The 24,569-nt window shown below is 36.7% G+C and overlaps 2 protein-coding genes and 1 pseudogene across 2 annotated transcripts; 2 read left to right on the top strand and 1 right to left on the bottom strand.

Annotated features, from left to right (window-relative positions):
* Nucleotides 1-230: 230 nt before the first annotated feature.
* samm50 (SAMM50 sorting and assembly machinery component) lies at nucleotides 231-5,100 on the top strand. Its single transcript, XM_059536814.1, has 15 exons — nucleotides 231-390; nucleotides 734-844; nucleotides 934-1,035; nucleotides 1,150-1,237; nucleotides 1,323-1,429; nucleotides 1,527-1,657; nucleotides 2,157-2,244; nucleotides 3,142-3,270; nucleotides 3,342-3,413; nucleotides 3,497-3,583; nucleotides 4,002-4,072; nucleotides 4,153-4,220; nucleotides 4,295-4,441; nucleotides 4,523-4,664; nucleotides 4,788-5,100. Exons 1-15 carry the CDS (start codon nucleotides 370-372, stop codon nucleotides 4,831-4,833), a joined length of 1,410 nt encoding a protein of 469 aa, XP_059392797.1. The 5' UTR covers nucleotides 231-369; the 3' UTR covers nucleotides 4,834-5,100.
* Nucleotides 5,101-8,787: 3,687 nt separating this feature from the next.
* LOC132124806 (voltage-dependent calcium channel subunit alpha-2/delta-4-like) lies at nucleotides 8,788-24,167 on the bottom strand (annotated as a pseudogene).
* Nucleotides 16,777-17,793, top strand: LOC132124926 (leucine-rich repeat and transmembrane domain-containing protein 2-like). The gene has a single exon (XM_059536091.1). The coding sequence runs from the start codon at nucleotides 16,928-16,930 to the stop codon at nucleotides 17,333-17,335; it is 408 nt and encodes a 135-aa protein (XP_059392074.1). The 5' UTR covers nucleotides 16,777-16,927; the 3' UTR covers nucleotides 17,336-17,793.
* Nucleotides 24,168-24,569: the final 402 nt, after the last annotated feature.

The following is a 24,569-nucleotide window of genomic DNA, read 5'->3' on the forward strand; positions in this document are numbered from 1 at the left end:
TGGCTCCGCCTCCTGGAACGCTTAACCAACTAGCAATCAGATTGTCCACTCCTGAAAATACGAATAAACTCACAAAATATATTTTTTTAAACGACATGACCGAGGGATAAAGAGTGTAGATTCGTATGAAATGTAACTTAAACTGCAATTTGTCTCCATATTTTTAAGGAAAATAGTGACGAGCATGACGTAGTTGTTCTGTCCTCCTCCGCCAATCATCATTCCCCATGGGCGTGGTTACTAAGTGTCATGGCGGCCACCCGGAGATTGTTGTAGTGTACCAGAGACAGACCGCGGATTGTTCTGTATTAAACTGAACTGTGTTTATTATAATATTTGGGACATTTGAATGTAAATAGTTTTTTAAACATGGGCACCGTGCATGCCAGGGTAAGCGCATTTTTCAAGAACTGTTGGAGAAGCTGAAGGAATGACCTCTGAACAGAGTCTTTGAATGACAAGCCGAGTTATAGGATGACGTTTAGTAACGTTACTCCACATTAATTGTCAATAAGATAATAAATCATCTTACACATCTCGCATATATAAACGCTAAATCGTATAGCATTGGATACTAACAAACTAATGTTAGTGCTGTCATACAATACATAATTGTGCACACTTTTATAGTATCTGTTTTACGCATTGTATAAGATATATCATGCTTAATATAATCAAATAATAAATCTAAAAACACTATAACTCACTGACTTTTACATATCTGTTGACCCAGAGTCTGGACCCCCTTCCTATGCAAGGACCTGAGCTGGGGGTTCAAGCAGATGACATGGACCTGGGAGAACCAGAGCATGAAGAGAAACAGGAAGTTCTGGAAAATAAAGACGTGAGATGGGTTTAATGTGATTTTTAATCTGACATAAATGTTGTCTTGTACCAGGCACATTGGTGTTTTCATGTATTTCAATCGTTTAGGTTGTAGTACAGCATGTGCACATCGATGGTCTCGGAAGAACAAAGGAAGACATTTTGACATATGAGATTGCAGATGTTTTCCATGCCAAGAACTTGATTGATGTGAGTATCATGCTGCTTGTGGATAGATAACACTAATAATATTGTATTACATACATACTACATATATTTTTTACTAGATTTAAACTAATAAACTCCTTTATAATTATGTTTCAGGTAATGAAGAAGTCCCATGAGGCCAGACAGAGACTTTTGCGTCTGGGGATATTCAGACATGTGGAAGTTGTCATTGACACTTGTGAAGGTACGACAAATAAGCAAACAACTAGTGGTAAATAACCAATAATCAAAGTGATTCATGAAAGTCTGAATTCCTCTGAAAACATCAGGTGCTGATGCGCTGCCGAATGGATTAGATGTGAAATTCGAGGTGAAGGAGCTGAGAAGAATGACGGGAAGTTACAACACCATGGTTGGGAACAACGAGGGAAGCATGGTGAGCTACTGACTCCTGCATCGTCACTTTTAGCAGTGTGTCTACTTTGAAAAAACGAAATTATTTACAGATGTGTTGTTCTGGTTCTCATTTTCAGGTGCTGGGTTTGAAATTGCCCAATGTTTTTGGCCGTGCAGAGAAGCTGACCTTCCAGTTCTCTTATGGGACTAAGGAAACCTCATATGGCTTGTCATTTTTCAAGCCACAGCCTGGACATTTTGAGCGCAAGTATGTTTCTTGGCCTGGTGGTGAAGATTTCTATTTAAAAATTACACTTTGATTTGTAAAAAATGTCATGTTAGCTAAGTTAGTCATTAAAGTTGAGTACATTTCTCATTAGTAAACAAACTTGGCATAACATGCATTAAGGGTTAAAAAAAACTGTTTACTTCACTAAATACTGTAAACATTTAAAATGTATCTCGTCTGGGACAACAAAACAAAAAAATATGTATTTGTCCAGTTCATTACTAGAATAAGCAACTAGGAATCATTGCTTATGGCAATGACATCTAAATCATATTCACAATATCTTCTATATGTCCTACCCATACCCAAAAATTAATCAACCTTTTGAAATAATGACTGATTTATATATATATATATATACAGTATAGCTGTGATTACTAGATTAATAGTAATCATGTTTCAATGGTTGTTTGTGAATGTTGTGAACTGATTTTCCCAGGTATGCTGTTGACACTCACTCATTCACTCACTCTTTCAGCTTCTCCATTAACTTGTATAAAGTCACGGGCCAGTTCCCATGGAGCTCACTCAGAGAAACGGACCGAGGGGTCTCCACAGAGTTCAGCGTAAAGGATTTATTTTACATTACTATTTTCATTAAAATTCTAATTATTTATTTAAATTTTTATTTTATATATATATACAGTACAGACCAAAAGTTTGGACACACCTTCTCATTCAAAGAGTTTTCTTTATTTTCATGACTATGAAAATTGTAGATTCACACTGAAGGCATCAAAACTATGAATTAACACATGTGGAATTATATATGGAATTATATACATAACAAAAAAGTGTGAAACAACTAAAAATATGTCATATTCTAGGTTCTTCAAAGTAGCCACCTTTTGCTTTGATTACTGCTTTGCACACTCTTGGCATTCTCTTGATGAGCTTCAAGAGGTAGTCACCTGAAATGGTCTTCCAACAGTCTTCAAGGAGTTCCCCGAGAGATGCTTAGCACTTGTTGGCCCTTTTGCCTTCTGTCTGCGGTCCAGCTCACCCCTAAACCATCTCGATTGGGTTCAGGTCCGGGGACTGTTGAGGCCAGGTCATCTGGCGCAGCACCCCATCACTCTCCTTCTTGGTCAAATAGCCCTTGATGCCTTCAGTGTGACTCTACAATTTTCATAGTCATGAAAATAAAGAAAACTCTTTGAATGAGAAGGTGTGTCTGTACTGTATATATATATATATATATATGAGCATCGGCTCTGCTTATTTGCGCTGCGCCTGGTATAATGCTTTGGTCAATATGTAAATGAGATGCGTCTATGTTCTTTAATTTGCGCATTGTTAGTAAATCCCCCACAGATATTTTCACGACCATCATTGCTGTTTTTGAATTGCGCTCTGGTGCTACTTTTCCGTTTAGTAAATCTGGCCCATAAAGTCAAAAGTTTTGCTATATGTATAAGATATTATCTAATTTATTTATTGTTTGTTTGGTCTATAATCACCAGTTCCCCATCTGGAGGACAAATCACACTTTGAAGTGGGAGGGCGTATGGAGAGAGCTGGGCTGTTTGGCCCGTACGGCTTCCTTCGCTGTTAGGGAGGAGAGTGGCCATTCCCTGAAGTCCTCACTTTCCGTATGTTTCTTCTCTGAAACTTATTACAGTCATTGAGATCTGATTTTAAATATATGATATTTTCCTCATAGCACACAATGGTCATCGACACACGCAATTCTACCATTCTTCCAAGAAAAGGTGCCTTATTGAAGATCAACCAGGTTTGTTTAAATCAACTGTTGTCTTTGTTAGAAATAGTTTATCCAGTACTGTCTTTGTTTACTTCATTTTGATGATCTTTTAGGAACTGGCAGGTTACACTGGAGGAGATGTCAGTTTCCTGAAGGAAGACTTTGAAATTCAGCTCAACAAGACTCTGTTCTGGGACTCGGTGAGATGCTGGGGGGGAAACCATTGCTTATGTTTCTTTATTGTGGTTTTATTTTAGTATCATTAATGTACTACTATTATAGTACTTATTTAAATGTTTGTAGTTGTAGAAATGGCAACAATGAAAATATATAGATTTTGAAAATTTTATTGTAACATTTTTACAATTAACATAAATGTTTTTTATTAGTCATAGTTTAGTTACTAACTAACTAATTAATTCTGGATAACAAGAGTCGATATATAATTATTAACACAAAGTTAAAATAATACAAATTGCATTAAAAAATTTCATTTCAGTTGTTTACACTTGCTGCACTGAAAATAAGTTTAATTGTATTTTATTTTATTTCAACAAAAAAGTTCTTAACAGTCTTAATCTTAGAAGGCTCTGTTTGTATATTTTCCTCTCTGTGTAGGTGCTCTCCACCTCTCTGTGGGGGGGTATGTTGCTACCTCTGGGACACAAACCCTCGTGTATCGCTGACAGGTTAGTGAATTCCCTCTTTAATTGGTAAAAATAAGTTACCCACAAGGTAAATCTATTTTTGTTTTTAAACGTGTGTTTAGGTTCTATCTGGGTGGTCCGACTAGTGTAAGGGGCTTCAGCATGTACAGCATCGGCCCTCAGAGTGAAGGTAACTGACTCTGACAGTGAAGCTAAGTATCTCAATATTCACGACTAAGGTTTGTTTTCTCACTTTGATGACAGGTGATTACCTCGGTGGGGAGGCATATTGGGCTGGAGGGCTTCATCTGTACACCCCTCTCCCATTCAGGCCAGGTAGAGGTGGCTTCGGAGACCTTTTCAGGACACATTTCTTTCTCAATGCCGGAAACCTGTGTAACCTCAACTATGGTGAGATAAAGAAAGTTGCAATGGTTTTATTTTTCTTGATGTTTTTACTTGTTTGTTGCTATAATTGAAATCATCCACTAGGGGAAGGACCCCGAGCACACCTGAGCAAGCTGGCCGAATGTATCCGCTGGTCTTATGGAGCAGGTATTGTGTTGCGTCTAGGGAACATCGCTCGACTGGAGCTCAACTATTGCATTCCCATGGGTGTCCAGAGCGGAGACAGGTAGACAATCGCAGCCACTCACACAGTCATTCACAAATACACATGTGATTGCATTTTAAATGTGATTGTTTTATTCTTCTACTATTATAAATTTGTAATGTGCCGCTGTGTTTTGTCTCTCAGGATATGTGATGGAGTGCAGTTCGGGGCTGGAATCCGGTTCCTGTGATACCACGAGTCCCGTTTTAGAACAAAGAAGCATTTCTGTCACTTTGTAATTGTGATCAAGAATGTTCATACGATTTCATTTCGAGCTGCAAAGTAATGCAATGAATGTTGGCTTATTTCTCCAAGGAAAATTGTCCAAAAAGATTTGCTAGGAATCAGTCGACCATTTTAAATTTATCGGCATTTCAGAGGGGAATATATTAGACATCAGTGCTCTTATTGTCATATTTATTTGTCAGTGTTCAATAAATAATGTTTCTGGCCTTTATTGTTCTGTCTTTTTGTGTTTATATACAGTTAATATTAAATTCTATATATTTTTGTAATAATATAATACAATTCTACCTATTTATATAATAGTTAACAAAAGTCAACAAATATTAATACAAAATTGAAATAATTAAAAATTACATATTTATTAATAAAGTCAATATATATATATATATATATATATATATATATATATATATATATATATATCAAAATTGAATAAAACGATTTAAAAATAAATCTGCATATAAGTGTGTGTGTGTATGTATATATAACAATTAAATTATATTTGTATTTTTTATATTAATGGTCTTATACAGTTAAAAAAATAATAAGCCAAAAAATAAATCAATGTGTGTTTGTATACAGTATGTGCATACTGTATGTGTGTTTGTTTACATAAACTAAATAAAATAAGTGGGCTTACAGAGTTCATTAATTCAGCTAATTCTATTATACTATATTACTTGTACAAGAAGATATTTTGTATATAAACACAAATTTCAACAAAACGTTCAAATAATTTTTTTAACACTTTCTGCACTTTTAATCACACAAACACTGAGTAATTCCATTGTCTTTCACTATTTTCTGTTCGCACACAAAACATTTCTCAACCACTTTCAAGCCATATTTAAACAATACTGGTCTCAGATCAATAAGCTTTCTGATACTAAAATACACACATGTATAAGTTTTAAAAAAGTATTAAACTATCCTTCTCACACAACATATGAAATGCTTTTCAATACAGAGTTTCTGAAAATGTGGCTCAATGTGGCTTTTGTGGTGCTTGGGTCCACTGTTATTGTTTATTGTAAAATGGATCCCCATTAGCTGTCACCAGTCTTCCTGGGGTCCACAACAAAAAGAAATCACATAACAATGTTAATATAAAAACAGTATAGCACTATAACATTTTATACATTAATACACATCATCATAAATTAGTCTGAATAAATGATTACAGTATTACATTCATAAAATAAATATGTCCTTTCCTTACTCACAAATTTAAATAGTGCATTCTCAGAGGGTACCTAAAAGAGTCTGTTAGACAGCGGTCATGGCAGAAGGATAATTTGTTATTCAGTGCAGAGCCAATGAAGTGGCCAAACATATGTAGTAGAGAGTGAGAGATACTGCTATCCCACATGCTCCACCACAATCCTTGGCATTTTCCTGTAAGAACAAAAATACACCAAAAAAATTAATTTAATTTAATATTGTCATATATATGCACACTTGTTCATGCACTGTATGATTGTGGGGGCTTACATGAGGATGGTATGGGTGTCAAGACTCTGGTCGTCTGCGAATCTTCTGAGATTTCATCCTGTTGCACTTAACTGTGGCGTTATGTTCAAAGGAGTTAAGAATTCCTCAGTTTCACTAGGTTTAACCAAACCACATTTCAATTACAAGAAACTCATCATCAAGGAAGGATATATTCAAGGAAGGAAGAGAGGAGAGGAGTCTCTCCTCTCCTCTCTTCCTTCTCTGCAAATGTCTTCAAGGCTAAAACATCCTACTACCACAACAAAATAAACAGCTGTTGTGACGCTCGGACACTCTTCAAGACTTTCTCTTCTCTTCTTAATCCGCCGCCACCACCTCCTCCATTGACTCTTACAGCGGACAACTTTGCAGTTTTCTTCACAAATAAGACAAGATCCGTCAGTGACCAATTCTCCACACCGCAGACGGAGGACAACTTCACAATGACTGACACACACTCTTTCTCCTCCTTCTCCCCACTCTCAGAGATGGACGTCTCCAAACTTCTCCTGTCCAATCATCCTACTACTTGTCCACTTGATCCGATCCCCACTCACCTCCTTCAAGCAATCTCTTCTTCAGTCATACCTTCGCTTACTCACATTATCAACTCCTCTCTTCATTCTGGAACATTTCCCTTAGCATTCAAGCAGGCTCGGGTAAGCCCACTGCTCAAGAAACCATCTCTAAATCCAGCACTTCTTGAAAACTACAGACCGGTATCCCTTCTTCCATTCATTGCAAAGACACTTGAGCGAGCTGTGTTCAACCAGCTTTCTATGTTCTTTGTACAGATCAACCTCCTGGACAGCAACCAATCTGGCTTCAAAAGTGGCCACTCAACTGAGACTGCTCTGCTCTTGGTTACTGAAGCCCTGCGACTAGCAAGAGCAGCTTCAAAATCCTCGGTACTCATCTTACTGGACCTGTCTGCTGCTTTTGACACTGTTAATCACCAGATTCTCCTGTCCACCCTCAGAAAGATGGGCATCCCTGGAACTGCACTCCTGTTGGTTAAGTCCTACCTCTCTGACAGATCCTTCAGTGTGTCTTGGAGGGGTGATGTTTCAAAGTCACACCACCTTGCTACTGGGGTTCCTCAAGGCTCAGTACTTGGACCACTTCTCTTCTCCATCTACATGACGTCATTAGGATCTGTCATTCAGAAGCATGGCGTTTCTTATCACTGCTACGCTGATGACACCCAACTCTACTTCTCTTTCCAGCCAGATGACCCGACGGTAGCTGCTCGCATTTCAGCCTGTCTGAGTGACATTTCTAGCTGGATGAATGACCATCACCTTCAGCCTAACCTTATGAAGACGGACCTCCTGGTTATTCCAGCTAATCCATTGCTTCATCACAACTTCTCTATACATCTGGCCTCATCAACCATTACTCCTTCGAGGACAGCCAGAAACCTAGGAGTTGTGATGGATCATCAGTTAAGCTTCCACATTGCTACAACGACCCGGTCCTGCAGGTTTTCCTTATACAACCTTAGGAAGATTAGACCCTTCCTGTCAGAGCAAGCCACCTAACTTCTTGTCCAAGCTCTTGTTCTCTCCAGACTGGACTATTGTAATGCTCTCTTGGCGGGCCTTCCTGCATGTACTGTCAAGCCTCTGCAGTTGATCCAGAATGCAGCAGCGAGGGTTGTCTTCAATGAGCCAAAAAAAGCTCATGTTACTCCTCATCAACACAACAAAATCACCACAACACAATGCACATGACTAAATTTGTTGTGTTGTGATCATTTTGTTGTGTTGTGGCTTGTTTCCGTTGTTTTGTTCTTATTTTGTTGCATTGTGACTTGTTTCCATTATGTTGCATCTTGTTTCTGTTGTGTTGTGCTAATTTTGTTGTTTTGCAGCTTGTTTCTGTTGTATTGTGGCTTTTTTTCATTGTATGTTGCAAATGTAGTTGTTCTGTGGCTAGTTTCTATTGTGTTGCGACTTTTTTCCATTGCGTTGCATTGGTTTACATTGTGTTGTTGTTTTGCGGCTTGTTTCTGTTGTGTTGTGACTTTTTCACATTGTGTTCCATCTCGTTTCCTTTTCTGTTGTGCTAATTTTGCTGTTTTGTGGCTTGTTTCTGTTGTTGCGACTTGTTTCCATTGTGTTGTGTTAATTTTGTTGTGTCGTAGCTTGTTTCTTTTGTGTTGTGGAGATTTTGTTGTGATAATAAATCAGGATCTTCTGAACTTTCAGACTAGACTAATATTTTGTCAAGAAAACCATATAAACCTAGATCTATGTAAGTCAGTACAGAGGACTAAGTCATTTCATATACAGCATTACTTCATGTTCAGATTTTGAAAGTACCACCAAACTATAAATGAATAATTCACCAAAGAAAAAAAAAACTTTATTATATTATATATAATATCTGAGGAGACCAGTTACCTTTAAAACAGGCCTGAATTTAGTAACTTGGCCATGACAGATCCATCTATTCCCCCGAAGAATTGACCAAACTGTGTGAAAGAAAACAAAGACACAGAGACTAAAGCATACAGTGAAGGATTCTTCAGGTTTATATATACAGTATGACACTATATGAAATAATTTCTGAATCCCATGATGAACAAACACACACACACACACACACATACACACATACACACACACACGCTCATAGACAGACAGATGTGCAGTGATCCAGATGTGCAAACAGATGCCTGAATCTGCCCTGTCTGCCCTATGGCAATCTGGGATTAGACTCCATAAGCATTAATCTCCAGGCTACTGCTCACATAGCTACAGTGCATTTGTTGCTACAAACAGCTGTGGTTATGGAATGAGACTATTGTCAGCATATAGAGATATATGCAACAAAATACACTAATACACAATTCAATCTAATACATAAGTCAACAATAATGATGATAATTATAAAGCATACTGTTGACTAAAATATCATAATTTATATTTAACAATGCACTAAATAATGTTTTTGAAGAAGAAAATCGATATGGTTTTAAAAAATATTTTTACCATAATAAGATGAAGCTGAACAGTGAATTAAAGGAATAATTCACCCAAAAAATGAACACTTTCTGAAAATGTACTCACTCTCAGGCCTTTGAAGAATTATAGAAGTTTGTTTCTTCTTTGGAAAAGATCTGGAGAAATTTAGCATTACAGAAGAAAAAAATACATCATTAAAACATTTAAACATTAAAATGTCGCTTCTGGCTAAAATATAAAAAAAAGTCCATAATCGATAATAACACACTGAAAAAGTCCTCTCACATCAAAATCCACTAACATATTTGTTTAGAACAGTTTTGTACTGTTTTTTTTTTTTTTGTAAGTTGTGCTTGATCTATCCATATTCTTCTCCTGATTCAGACAAGATTACTTTTTTCACTGGAGGAAGCAACATTAATTCAGTTCAATTCAATTCAAGTTTATTTTTATAGCGCTTTTTACGATACAAATCATTGCAAAGCAACTTTACAGAAAATTAAGTTTCTACAATATTTAGCTGTATCCATACATTATGGATAGTCAGAAGCAACTGCTTGAAGTTAAAAAATTAATTGATTACAAACACAGATCCTTTCACTTGATGTTAATTGATTGACTGTTGTGTGGGTTACTTGTGGATTATTGTGAGGTTTTTTTATCAGCTGTTTGGACTCTCATTCTGACGGCACCCATTCACTGCAGATGATCCACTGGTGATGTATTGTTAAATTTCTATAAATCAGTACCAACGAAGAAACAAATGTATCTCATTGTTGAATGCCCTGAGGGTGAGAACATTTTCAGGAAGTTTTTATTTTTTGGTAAACTTGAAATAAGTTATGCACTACTCAGAGTGTATAAAAGGTACGATCAAATTGATTAGTCCATTGTGTATTGTCAATAGTGTATCAATGTACAATATGAAGCACAGCTCCCACAGAAATTACTTTTAAATCAAGCAGCCTTCTGTTGGTCAAAGGTTGTATGCAAGCATCATATTCATTTGCATAAAGGGCATCATTCTCCATTTCGACGCTCCTATTTCCCAGTTTACTGTTATATAAATAAAAGCCCAAAAGATAAAATTCAAAAAGATGTGGCAACCTTTCCCAGCTTATCCAATTTCACCAGGTCAATTCTAATTCTCATTCTCACAAACACTGTCTTGTTTGAGACCCCATCTATTCACTCCAAGGACAAGCTTGTGGTACATTATCGAGTCCTCATCTTGTCACCTGCCCCCTGGGTACTGGAAACATGCAGCTAGAGCCGTCACCTAACACAAGTCACCATCTTCCAGCTTCTCTTCTGTGAATAAATGCTATTGTGGCATGTTGTCACAAAAGGTCAATGTGTGTTCAATGAACCATTTGAAATACTTACGTCCCCTTTTTCCTTTGAGACCAGTGTGAAGTCATTATTGTCAACAAGGTAACAGTTCACATCCTGTAAAAAAACAGATGGATTAGAATTGACAATCTCCCTTGTTGAACTGGATTAGAATTCAGTTCTAGTGAATCGGTTCGTGTAAACTGATTCAGAACAACGATTCACAGATTACATAAAGATGACACAAAGAAGAGTCAATTAGCTTCACTCACATTGCTCTCACAGCTGAGAGGACATATACCGTCCACATCACTGCACTGCAAAGAGGAAGAAGACAGCCGCAAGGGCTTTAGTAAATGGGCAAGGTTATTATATCAAATGCATTATACTGAGCAAACACTACAGTTGACAAATTACTAAATTAACTGTAAAGAGATTACATTAAGAGACTATAAATGGGGAACAAATTAGGGCCTAAAAATTATTTTTGCTAACAAATGGAGGTTGTATATAACAATTGCAACTAATTTGGTGCAGGTCTAAATTTGTGAGTGGTTATGTAAACTTAAATTAATGGGACACCAAAGAGTACCATAGTAGTTGAACATGCCTTAGAAATAACAATGCAATGCTTACGTCTGTGTTGTTTGGCTGACAAGAGGAAATAAGGAAAGAAAAATAACAAAACAAGTGGGAAAAAATTTGGGAGAATGTTTTGGAGAGTTGTTTGTGTTTGTTGCACTAAATGACAAACACTACAAGAAAAGAGTCCTTGTGTGAAACAGGGGTGGTGTTTGAAAAGTCCTAGGTTTAAACCCCAGAAGGGACTATAAGTCATGTGGCAAATCGCACTGAATAAAAAAAGTGTTTGGTAAGTAGCAAACATCTTGATAAATTGCCCTGGAGGCCTGCAGACGTGAGCATGTACATGTACACTTCGAAATCTCCAGTGACAAACACTATTTGCTCTTTCGTCAGTGTGAGGCGGACAGGAACTGATAAACATCATTAATCAAAGACCTTTAATATTTGCTAGATTGATGTCATAGAGTCTCCCTTTACACTACACACACTCAAGAAAAGTCTGTAAAACACAGCTCAGTGTGGTGTATTAATATGAAGGACTTTTTCCGTATAGATTTTTTTACAGACGTTTCATAGTGAATTACTCATAGCATTGCACAGCGTTTTTGAGTGGAAGGAAATGTACATAAATTCAACAGAAAATGTACACATTTTCTTGCAGGACATAAATAACTCAAATATCGAATTTGAATATTTTTGAGTTAAAACTCACTTGTTTGGCAATGGACAGGAACACTCTCTCCAGCAAGTCCAGGGATGCTTGCATTCCAATATCTGCACACGGAAGAAAAAAGGAAAATCGGAAAACCTTTAAGATCATTTCATAGAGGTTGCATTCATATTTCCAGTCAATTAAATATTTTTGTGCAGAGCATTATAAAAAATATATATTTTGGATAAGAACATCCATAAATATTTACAATAATGTTTCCATCAACTTTAAAATCCTTTTATAGACAATTTCTAGTGAAATTAAATATTTTATATTTTTTTAGCAGTTTGGATATTTTTTTATATAATATCATAGAGATTTAATTCATATTTCTAGTCAATTATATATTTTTCTGTGCTAGGCATTACAAAAAAAAAATATATATAATAATTCTCTTCATCTTCATTTTAAAATTCCCTTATATTTCCAGGTTTTCCATGTGCGTGAGAACCCTGTATTAATGTTTTGCTTGACAACATCTGTTGATGCCGTATATTACACGATTAATCCTTATATGTTCAACATCATAAGCTACCACAAAGATTCATGAAAAAACTGAAGAGACTACCATTTTCTAAGCTGTATCAGCTGGTGTTTTATCTCTTCTGCCCCCTCCTCAGTCCATCCATCTTTCTCTCTCTGGCCGTGGAGGCAGACACAGTCTGTCCTAATGTTAGTCCTACTTCCTGATGTGAGCCGCGCTCATACACATTCTGGATTTTTCAAGCTGTGAGCTGCTAGTTCCTCTTGTTTCTTTCATTTTCTGTCGATTGGCTCACTCTATGTTTACAGGAGTAATCATGAGGACCCCTAGATGAGGACTGGTGGAAGGTATGTTTCAGGTCTGATTCGCTTTTAGTGCAATCATAATCATTTCTCACTGATCAGGTTAAACAAGCAGTGGTCGTTGTTGTGCTATTCAATATTTAGGACTTCGTTAGACAAAATAATTGCATTCTTTACAACAATTTTAGTATAAAATAAATGAATACCATTTATTCTTAAATCTATGCTTTTAATAATTTTCTTTAGGGGTTTTCTTTCTATTCTAGATCTATAGAACATTCCACTTCAATCAGATATAGAAATATTTGGGATTTTTTTAACAGACTCATAAAATGTTATGTATTATTAGAAGAGCACATTCCAGAATGCACAATTTGATCCTCTTTTCGCTGATAAAGCGGATGTTGTTCTCAGCTCTGATTTATTATCTAATGGTGTGGACAGTTTAATCCTTGATAGTTTAATACAACAAATGTGATGGGCAAAAAGGAGAAAAAGCAATGCTGGTGTGTTTGTATTATACATATATATATATATATATATATATAATACACACATATACTGTACATGCATAGCAAATTATCTCTTTCACCTAATAATATAAAATATTCAAAAAGAAATTTGAGATGTGTGAAGCAGCTGAAAATATACTTTGTATGTAACCTCACAATACCTCTAGTTTTTCACTTGGCTTTTTTCTCTCATAACAAGCAATGGGCCTCTGGGCAGCTTTTATACAAAGTACTCTCTTTCACTATTTGTTTGCCTTCTGAAGACTCAAATTCATTTCAGGTCTGTAATATTTAGACTCCATGATGTAATACATGTTCAGCCTTCACAGGGCATTTATTTAACATTTAATTGTAGTCAGTTTCTTAGTAATATTGCATAAAATCTGTACCAACAGAACATGCATCATAGCACCCACCCATCCTTCTTTAATCATTATTTTAACAGTGTTTGCTTTGTTTGTAACTACATCAATTCCAAGTGAATTCAACAAATTTCCTGGTGGATTCATCATGATGGAGAAGGAAGGCATTCTTTTGGTGTAGACCAGTGGATGCTCTTCCAAAGATTTGCTCAGGAACTCTTACAACAGGGTTGGTGGACAATGCAGTCCAGCATGAAGATTATAAGTAAGATCTTTACCCTTTTACAACATCTTCAACCTTCTCAACTCTCTCTATTTCCTAACCATCTCATTTTTCTCTAGTTTCCTCAGGTCTCTTGATGACTCTTCTGAGCTCCTGTGGAACATCTTCAAGTTGTCCATCAGGCTGTACCTGCAATGTAAACCATACAGACTGCAGTGACCCTAACGAACTGGCTTCCTTGGACTCCATCCTGAACCAGCTACCCTTTGACGCAAGCTACCTCAACCTCTCAAATAATAACTTCACCACTGTGGAACCTGGGAGTTTTTCCAATTTTAGTGGCTTGCTACATCTAGACCTCTCCAGAAACCTTCTCTTCAGCATCAACCCTGGGTGTTTTTCCAATCTCAGCAGCCTGCTTCATCTAGACCTCTCCAAAAACCTTCTCTCTAGTGTCTTCGCTTCAAGCTTCTCCCACTTGAACAACCTAGAGGTCCTGGATCTCTCTGAAAACCTTGTTGTGAGGCTCCCCATTAACTTGTTCTCTGGACTCAACAGCCTAAGAGAATTAGTTCTAAGAGACAACAGGCTTAAGGAACTGAATCCACATCAGTTCAAAGGTCTGACTGAGCTTAGGCGTCTAGATCTTTCCTTTAACAGTCTCAGCTCCATACCCACACACCTTCTGGATGGTCTCCAGAACCTAGTGTGGCTCTCGCTTCTAGGCAACAAGCTGAGAACTCTGGAGCGGACTTCACTTGAGCCAGCGAATGCTCTACAGCAACTTCTGCTAGATGGAAACCCATGGAATTGTAACTGCAATTTAATTCCACTCAAGCATTGGCTGGAATGGATTGTATACACAGGTGAGAGAGGTCATTTATCACAATTCTTTGCATATTTGTCACACCTAAAACATTCAGATCATCAAACAAATTGTAATATTACACAAAGATAAAGCAAGTAAATACAAAATGCAGTTTTTAAATGATGATTTCATTTACTAAAGGAAAAAAGCTGTCCAAACCTGCCTGGCCCTATGTGAAAAATTAATTGCCCCCTCCTGTTAAATCATGAAAGAATTGCGATTAACCACATTATTTAAGAGAACTGAGTTCAGTTTCACTAGCCACACCCATGCCTGATTACTGCCAGACCTGCTGAATCAAGAAATCACTTAAACAGAACCTGTCTGACAAAGTGAAGCATGCTTAAAGAGCAAAACATCATGCCACAATCTAAAGAAATTCAAAAACAGATGAGAAACAAAATAGTTGACACGTATCAGTCTGGAAAACTTGGAACAGTGGGGAACCTTCCCAGGACTGGCCGGCCTACCAAAATTACTTCAAGAGCATGACGACGACGACGACTCATCCAGGAGGTCATAAAAGAACCCACAACAACATTTAAAGAGCTGCAGGCCTTACTTGCCTCAATTAAGGTCAGTGTTCACGATTCAACAATAAGAAAGAAACGGCCTCCATGGGAGAGCTCCAAGACAAAACCCTTTGCTGACCAAAAAGAACACAAAGGCTCGTCTCATATTTGCCAAATAATATCTTGATTAACCCCAAGACTTTTGAGCAAATATTTTGTGGATTGATGAGACAAAAGTTGAACGTTTTGGAAGGTGTGTGTCCCGTTACATTTGGCATAAAACCAACACAGCATTTCATGAAAAGAACATCATGCCAACAGTCAAACATAGTGGTGGTAGAGGGATGAACTGGGGATGCTTTGCTGGTTAAAGACCTGGGTCCGTATTCATAATGAATCTTAATGCAAGAAGTAGCTCCTAGTGACTAAATTCTAAGAAAATTCTTAGAAATGTGGGCGTTTACTCTTAAAATTTAAAGAAAAAATCTTAGTAAAGAAAAAAGTAATTCAGAAAGCATCTTAACCCTTAAAAGATGATTTGGGTCTGTCACAACGTTCTGTAAGCAGAGTGATCACACAAACAATTACAGCACTTTCAGAACCTCTTATTGTGTCGCAGTTCATTTCGTTTCCACTGGACATTCCCACATTGCAGGCTCAAAAAAACTGCATTTATGAATATAGCAGGCTTATAGGTGCGCACAAGCAGGGGGAATGAACCGTTGATAGTTTGTGCTATACGCTTCCATGTCTGCTTCTTGTCCCTTGCTGTGACACCTGGCCCCAATTTTCCTTTAAGAATGGCTTTGTGTTCATCCACTAACTGGGCTTACAGTAAACTATGTTCCTCTGTCCAGGTTGGCTTTCTCGCCCTTCTTGGTTTTGATTCCATGTTTGATACATTAAAACCAACATTCAAACCGCCACTTAAATAGAACAGCAATCACTGTAATTGGAAAGAGTGGAGAGAACAATTTTTATCATTCTAAGCCAATCAAATACCTTATAGGAAATTACAAGCATGGTAAATAAAAAAAAGGATTTATATACACTCATATAATGTGTGTGTGAGAGAGAGAGAACGGTCAAATAGTAAATTACTCCTGTAAATTCAAAGTGAGAATTAGAATAGACCCTATACTTAAAATCACTCTTACACAGCTAAGACTCCTACTTAAAGTTTTTAAGCTAAATTAAGAGCTTTCTGAGAGGATTCTTAGAATCTTTATGAATACAAGCCCTGGATGACTTGCTATAATTGATGGAAGCATCAAGTGCACTTGGGTTCTCCAGCAGGACAATGATCCCAAACACACCAGAAAGTCCACCTCTGAATGGCTCAAGAAAAACAAAATTAAGGTTTTGGAGTGGCCAAGTCAAAGTCTGGACTTAAATCCCATTGAGATGCTGTGGCATGACCTTAAACGGTCCATTCATGCTCAAAACCCTTTAATGTGGCTGAATTAAAACAATTCTGCAAAGAAGAGTGGGACAAAATTCTTAATAAATGAAATCATTATTTCAAAACTGCATTTTGTATTTACTCGGGTAATATCTTAAATTGCATTGACGTTTTCATAAAAGTTATGTAACTTTCTCTTCTATCATGCCATAGGTGGCAGGATAGATTCTGCCAACTGCTCCTTTCCTGCTAATTTGCATGGTAAGGATCTTCGCAGTATCCCTATGGAGATGTTCAGACACTGTTACCCCCTCTATCTGGAGACAAGGTACCCATCTGCAGCCGAGGGCCACCAGGTACCGGCTGGGTCGGCCGGAGACTGCATGCGCCAGCGCTACCGGCCTGTGAGTGTGCGTCGAGCGACTGCCACGGTGGTGGTAGCTGGGGTGGTGTGTGGCGTGGTGTGTGTGATGATGGTAGTAACAGCCACCTACGGCTGCATCTATGCAATGCTGATGGCTCACGAACAGCAGCAGCTGGTAGAGGGAAACAGCCAACGGCAACAGCCGCTGATGGTGGCAAAGGAACCAGAGCAGGATGAAAAGGAGGATCTGATGCCGACTATCGGAAAGGGAGCAGAAGCCACAGAGTGCGTAGCGTGGATGGCATTTCCTCCAGAAGTGTGTGTTTAAAGCGGTTTATCATTGTGTATATAGATTTATAAATATTTGTTTGGGAGTGAGAGTTGGAGAGCAAATGACCCAATGTAGTTCAGGAGCAATTACAGCTCCTACAAACTGGCTAAAAAAAAACACAAAAAGACAAATATATTCAACTACTCTATAGCTGTTAAGTAGATTAAAGGAACATAGAAAGAAAACGCTGAATATGATTTTATGTAAACGTTTTTTTTTTTTTATGATTTCTCCTAACAAACCACCTGTGTTTGTTTTCTTATAGTTGCAATCAATCAGTTGTTACTTAGCATATTAGTATATTTTTCTAAAACTGAGAAACATATTTTAAATATATCTCGGTTTAATATATAAATAATTTATGTCTTCATTAGGGATGCACCAGTATTAAAATTCTGGTTGACAGTTATAGTAATTAAGTTTATTATTATTTTCATGTTTTTAAAATTCTGTACTTTTTGGCCACAATTTTATATATATATATATGCTAAAAACTAGTGCTGTCAAACGATTAATGGAGATGAATCACATCCAAAATAAAAGTTTTTGTTTACATAATATATGTATGTGTGCTGTCTATATTTATTACTTAAACATGCATGTATATATTTCAGAACATTTTTTTTATATATTTATTTTCATTAAAATATAGAAATAAATATACACAGTACACACACATATATTATGCAAACAAAAACTTTTATTTTGGATTAGATTAATCGCAATTAATTCTTTGACAGCACTACTAAAATCAATCATTTTAAATTCTACAAGGCATTAATTTGCACAGTGTGAAAAATGGATATTCATTTTCAGATTGGCTAAAGATTATTAGTGCTTTTAAACAATCAAATATTTAATATCAGCTCAAAAAATTCTAATATGGTCTCAAATTTTTGGAACCTACTCCATTTTAAATAATTAATAACATGCTGAATGTTCACAAAATGATATGTTAAATGTAAAATCAGATTTGAGCATATAAACAATGACAGACAGATATCTTACCTCCAGCAGCTGTTTTCTTTCCCCTTCAGTAACCATCACAGATGTTACCCCTACAAAAGTGTTCTTCCTTGTTGGACAGAGGTCATAGTTTACTGTAGCTGTATCATTGCAACAAATCCATTAAACAATGACTTTTTAAAGCACCTTTGTTTATATCATCATGCGGAACATAGAAGAATGTTTTTTATTGCTACTGAGTTTTTAGTTTTTTTTTTAAATCGTTCACTCACTTTCCAACACGCTTCTCACTTCCTGCATATCTGATCACACGCATGAGCCCAGATCGCGTTCCCAGGAAAGCCGACTCCATGCCCTCATCTACACTATACGGAGATAAAAGCAAAGAAAGAATGACTGTAAACACTGACTCTCCTATTTTTCCAAAATGTTTTTCAAAATAAAAGAGGGACACACAAAAATGTCTGGCTTTGCTTAATGCACATCATACAAAGATTAAATAAAGCCTCTTACCCGGGGCGGTTAGCATTAGCCCCGTCCAGAAGGCCTCTAGCGGTGCTGTTACCGCTGCATCAAAAAGAACTTGCTGAAGAAGTATCTCGTCACCTGACACAACAATAATCCTTTACTTTAAGAATAGCATATGGTAATTATTTATAACCATGTGCTGTTGAACGTGGTAAAACGTGTTAAACAGAGTTGAAAGTACACTCTTAGTTGAAAACGTTAGCCAAACTAGCCACAGTATAATAAACGTGAAAATCAGCGGATGAGCATAACTTCCTGTTTTAACTATATGTCATCTGCATAGAAAGTAATGCATAAACATGTTAAATACACTTGAGGAAAACTCACACTCTCTTTCACTGTAGCCATGTGTGTTTTGGGCTTAAAAGGATGAATCTTACGAAACCTATCAAGAACATGTCCAGGTCACATTTTACTGAAGGAAAAAACAAACAAACTATACAGTATTTTAGCAAACTAGTTTTGCATGCATAAGATTAAAATAATGTGAAATAGTGTGAAAATAAAAACACTTTGATTACGGTAATGCAACATGTAATGAGAATATCACACATTCTTGTCAGTACTTGTACGATTCACCTAGAAGGAGTAGTAAAAGTAATTTAACGTTTTTAACACAAAAGATGGCTGATGCAAACACACTCACCCCTTTATCCACAGCTGCTCTCACATCTAAAGTCAGAGTGCCAGTTTCTCCCTTCACCATGGCTGTTCTCAACTGCACAGACAGGGCAGGACATCATTATGATATTTCTGAGCCTTGAAACAGAGATGATGCTTACAGGAAGTTTTTGTACTGTGCGTGGCAACACACACTGTTCTTAGTGTCTTCCTACTAAACCTCTGACAGATCTACACTGTTGTAGTTGGGTTTGGGTTTCAATTTCTTCCCATGACTGTACTGTTACAAAATTCACAAATCAATATCAGTTGGTTAAATTTTAAGTCTAGAGGAGCAGATGTTTGAGTGACTGAGAGAGTAAGAAGATTCAGATGGACTCACCAGTGGTCTTAAATCACGATGTGCCAGAATGTATCCATTGTTTGTGATGAGGAAGGCATAACCATGTGCTCCAAGCTAAAAGATCAAATAATCAGCATTCATCATTTCATATTTTTGTTGACATTGTAACAGTATTGTAGCTATGTTCATCATATGTCTTAAAAAGTATTTTATGTTGAACTGAGTCTGATCATATATTTATGCACATTATTTATGTCTGATTTTTCCATTGTTATAAATAATTGACCAAGAAAGAAGTAGTAATGTATTCTTTGTAATAATAATTGATTAAATATCCAGTTATATATTAATATAGTTAAATTGTAAAATATGTATACTTCATGGTAGCATTTATTGTATACGGCCTATCATTTAAGCTGATTTATTTTACATTTACATTTATTCATTTAGTAGGCACTTTTATCCAAAGTGGCTTAAAATTGTGGAATATAACAAGTGATTTATCATAAAGGGGAAAATAAACACAGGAAGTGCTTGTAATAATAATAGTAAATAAATAACTATATATCCACCACCAGTGTACATACTACACACATACTGTACATATACATATATATAATCATTAAAGCAATCAGCTTGTGGCACTTCTGAGGCACTATTGAGCCTTCAGCTCATCTGTATTGTTGGATCAACTGCTTCTAATTTTTCTCTTGAAAATATCCCATAGATTCCATTTGGGGTTCAGGTCAGGTATGCTGGCTGGCCAATCAAAGTAATATCATGGTCAGCAAACCACTTGAAAATGGTTCTGGCACTGTGGGCAGTGATAAGTACAACTGGAAAACGAGAAATTAGCATCTACATAAAGCATTGACTTTGAACTTGATAAAAAACAATGGACCAACACCAGCAGACGTCACAGCACCCCAAATCATCACTGATTTGGGAAACTTCACACTGGACTACAAGCACCATGGATTCTGTGCCTCTTTTATCTGAAAAGAGGACTTTGGAACACTGAGCAACAGTTCTTTTTCTCCTTACCCCAGGTAAGACGCTTCTGATGTTGTTTCTGTTTCAGAAGTGGCTTGGTAGCCCTTTTCCTGAAGACCTCTGAGCGTGGTGACTCTTGATGCACTGAGTCCAACTTCCATCCACTCCTTGTGAAGCTCTCCCAAGTGTTTGAATCGGCTTTGCTTTACAGTATTCTAAAGCTTGCGGTCATCCCTCTTGCTTGAGCACCTTTTCCTATCCAGTTTCTTCCTTCCAGTAAATTTTGGATTTAATATGCTTTGATACAGCACTCTGTGAACAGCCAGCCCTTTAAGTAATGAGCTTCTGTGGCTTACCCTCTTTGTGGAGGGTGTCAGTGATTGTCTTCTGGATCATTGCCAAGTCGACAGTCTACCCCATTATTGTGGGTTCAAAGAACAAAAGATACACAGAATTTATACTATAGAGATGGTAATTTATGAAACTCAAATGTAAATATAACAGTTTTTTTAGACACTGGATTTTTGACTTTCATGAGCTGAAAGCTCTAATCATCAAAATTATGTATAATGTAATAAATCTAGAATATATGACATTTTCACTTTTTGAAATAAATTACAAAAAAATGGTAGTAGGGAAATTGTATTGAGAATTCGTAATGTAAATATGTTTAATTGTCGTCAAATTGTCGTTTTAACCTTATATCGCGGGGCAAGTTTCATGACCTCCAGCAGAGGAACGTCAGTTCCCACCACTCCCAGCAGAATGCCATGAGAAAGTGTTTCTTTCTTCTTACTGAACACTGGCATGGCCACTGACGTCATGAGCAGAAGACTGTGAGCTTTGCTTTTAAACAGCTACGGGAGAAACATGAGGAATTTAGTATCTTACACTTTAACTGCAGAAGTTACTTACTAGTCTCATCATGCCCATTTTTCATGATAAAAAAAATTCAGATGAATAACAAATTGTTCCTCTACACCTTTTCATGTTTCACGTATAAATACATCAAATTATGGCAGTAAAATGGGTTGAAAACAACATTTTATGTTGATTCTATTAGTGAAAGCTCCATCATGTCCAACATAAATGTGATAAATGATGATAAGCAGCAGGGGGAGTACTAAACCAAGAAGTCCTGGTATGCTGACCAGGTTAATGACTAAACACCTATGCTAAAGTACAGTGGTATGTATTTTACTGTGGCTAAGAGTTACCACCTTAGTGTTAGGAAGCTGTATGATAGAAATGATTATGGTGATGAATGGAAAAGAATCACATTAGTACAGAATCCGTAATATAAGAGTAAACAGCACAACAAATCACATTAAAATGCCTTGAAATGAGCACAGTTGGAAATGAGTAGTGGGAAATGAGGAAATGTGAATTCTGTATTTCAGTTCTTCTGAAAAGTCTGAATCATACACTCACCATGCTGACCATATACGCCTCGGTCCAGATTATGTCATGGCCATGGTTGATGACCATCGGTCGACTCAGAACAAGAAGATACTCCATGACATTCTCCTGTACATCAGCCAGTCTAGAGATGCGAGTATAATAACCTGTAAATATCAAATATGAGTAATGAGTATAAGATTACTGAATATGTTCCTGTTGTGGAAATATACCATTAGCATACTTAAAAGCTCGATGATCTGGAGCTTTCAAGCTTCCAAAAATCACATAAAAGTGGTCCATATGACTTTATTTACAATTTTCCAAGCCTTCTTAAGTTGTAAGATAGCTTTGCCTTTGATTGAGACAACAAACAACAATTTAAGTCATTACTCACTGTAAAAACTTCACCTTTGAGAAAGAATCAGGAATTAATCTGAACAAATCATGGTTTTCAATGAACAAATTGATCTGGTTCACAACACCAGAATAATCTGATCTGAAAGGTACATAAAAAATTCAATTAATGAATCATTCATTAACTGGGTGATTCATTAATGACCCGACCTACTGAATCAAAGTGAGTTCAGCTCATTGTTTCGGGTGATCTAGCTGTAGTGGACTAATTCAATTTCCGTTTCCCACAAAAACTATCATATGTTTTCAGAAGATATGAAATAGAGCACGAGTCATATGGAAAATGATACTTTTATGATGCCTTTGTGTTCTTTTCAGGGGCTTGAATGGTTCAATAATTTGTTCTACAGAAGCAAGAAAGAAATACAGGTTTGGTAGCACATGAGGGAGAGTAAATTATTATTAATACTGGCTGACTACATACCCTTATTGTTGCATGCAATCCATTTGATGTTTTCTGAGAAGGTCATATCTCTGCCAATAAGGTAAGTGAAAACTCGTACCTGAAACCATTACATTTTGTTACTTAACTTTAATTATTGCTCCTGAGGAAATATATCCATACATTCATGTTCAATAAAGTCACATTGTCTTAAAATCTGTTCATAAAGGAAAAGTGTGCAATGAAAAATACATTTTACCAGAAGGTTTTCCAACAATTTAACAGAGCGGGATGCAGATTTTATAGTACGTCATATGCTTTGTCCTCCATTCCCTGTAGAGCGAGCAGATTGTGTCTTACCTTCTTGTCAGGGCAGTTGAACTCTTCAAACACTGATTGGAAATCTTCCATGGCCCCGTCTGTGATCAGCATAATTGCTTGGTTACATAGGCTGCCCTGACCAGTTGCTCTGGCCTAGGAGACAGGAAGAGAAACATGGAGGATTTGCAGAGGGTTGGTACCATATACAGAGCGTTGTATATTTGTGCGAATGATACTGAAGTCAGCGAGGATGCAGAACGACTCCTTCATGGCTTTTTTTACTTTAGCCTCTCCCTTCACATGGAGTTCTTCAACAAGCAGCTTGAAATGCTGAAAAGAGAGGGGAACATTTAATTATATCAATAAAGCAAAAAAGATGAAGACTTCATGTAGCTAAGGAAAGGGGGGCCTCCCAAAAAAAGAATTTTGTCATTATTTGTCATTTGTCATTCATCATTAGTTTTTATTGCTTGAAATACCTCATTAAGGGGGATGCTGCACACTGGTGGTGGATGAGGAGATAGCCCCTGACAATGTAAAGCGCTTTGAGTGCCCAGAAAAGCGCTATATGTAAATGTAAAGAATTACTATTATTAAAACATATATTTTTTTGTCTTATTTAAATGGTGCTTTATGTAGGTTTTTGACTCTGCTAAAGCATAAAAATACCATAATATGTTTGCAGATATTTAAGAAACATGTTAAGTCAACATACATACTTGTTTATCTGAAAAACAATGCTACAGTCAGTTATTCTCCTTCGAAATCTGCAAATTTACCCAATTGTATTTCAGCACCCCGGGTTGCCGGTTGGTGGAAAACACCGCATATTTCATTTCATTCATCGACAGAGATGTCATGGTGCAGCTGTCTTTCAGAGTATTTCTTAGCGGCTCTGTGTCAGCACATTGAGATGCTGAGTAACTTACTATAGACCTGAAATATCATGCCAAGCTCTGCTGACCCATCACCCTTTATTAAGTACCAGACTGAGGCCTATATGTTTTACATCATGCTTACTTTGAATATATTTTGAGATGTACAATATAGTAGAATAAAACCCAAGAGTGCAGTAAATGATTATTCAATCAGAAATGTAAAGTCTTAAAATGATCTTCATCTGGAGCCTTTTCTTAGAAAACCTTGATATGAGTGAATAACTATGATTTGGGGAATTAATCAGCTTATCACATAATTGTTCAATTAAAATTACAATTTGAATGAATTCAAGTCATTATAAATGGAATCTAAATATGTGGCCT

This window comes from Carassius carassius, chromosome 43 (assembly GCF_963082965.1).
Source record: "Carassius carassius chromosome 43, fCarCar2.1, whole genome shotgun sequence".
In the NCBI taxonomy this organism is placed as follows: Eukaryota; Metazoa; Chordata; class Actinopteri; order Cypriniformes; family Cyprinidae; genus Carassius; species Carassius carassius.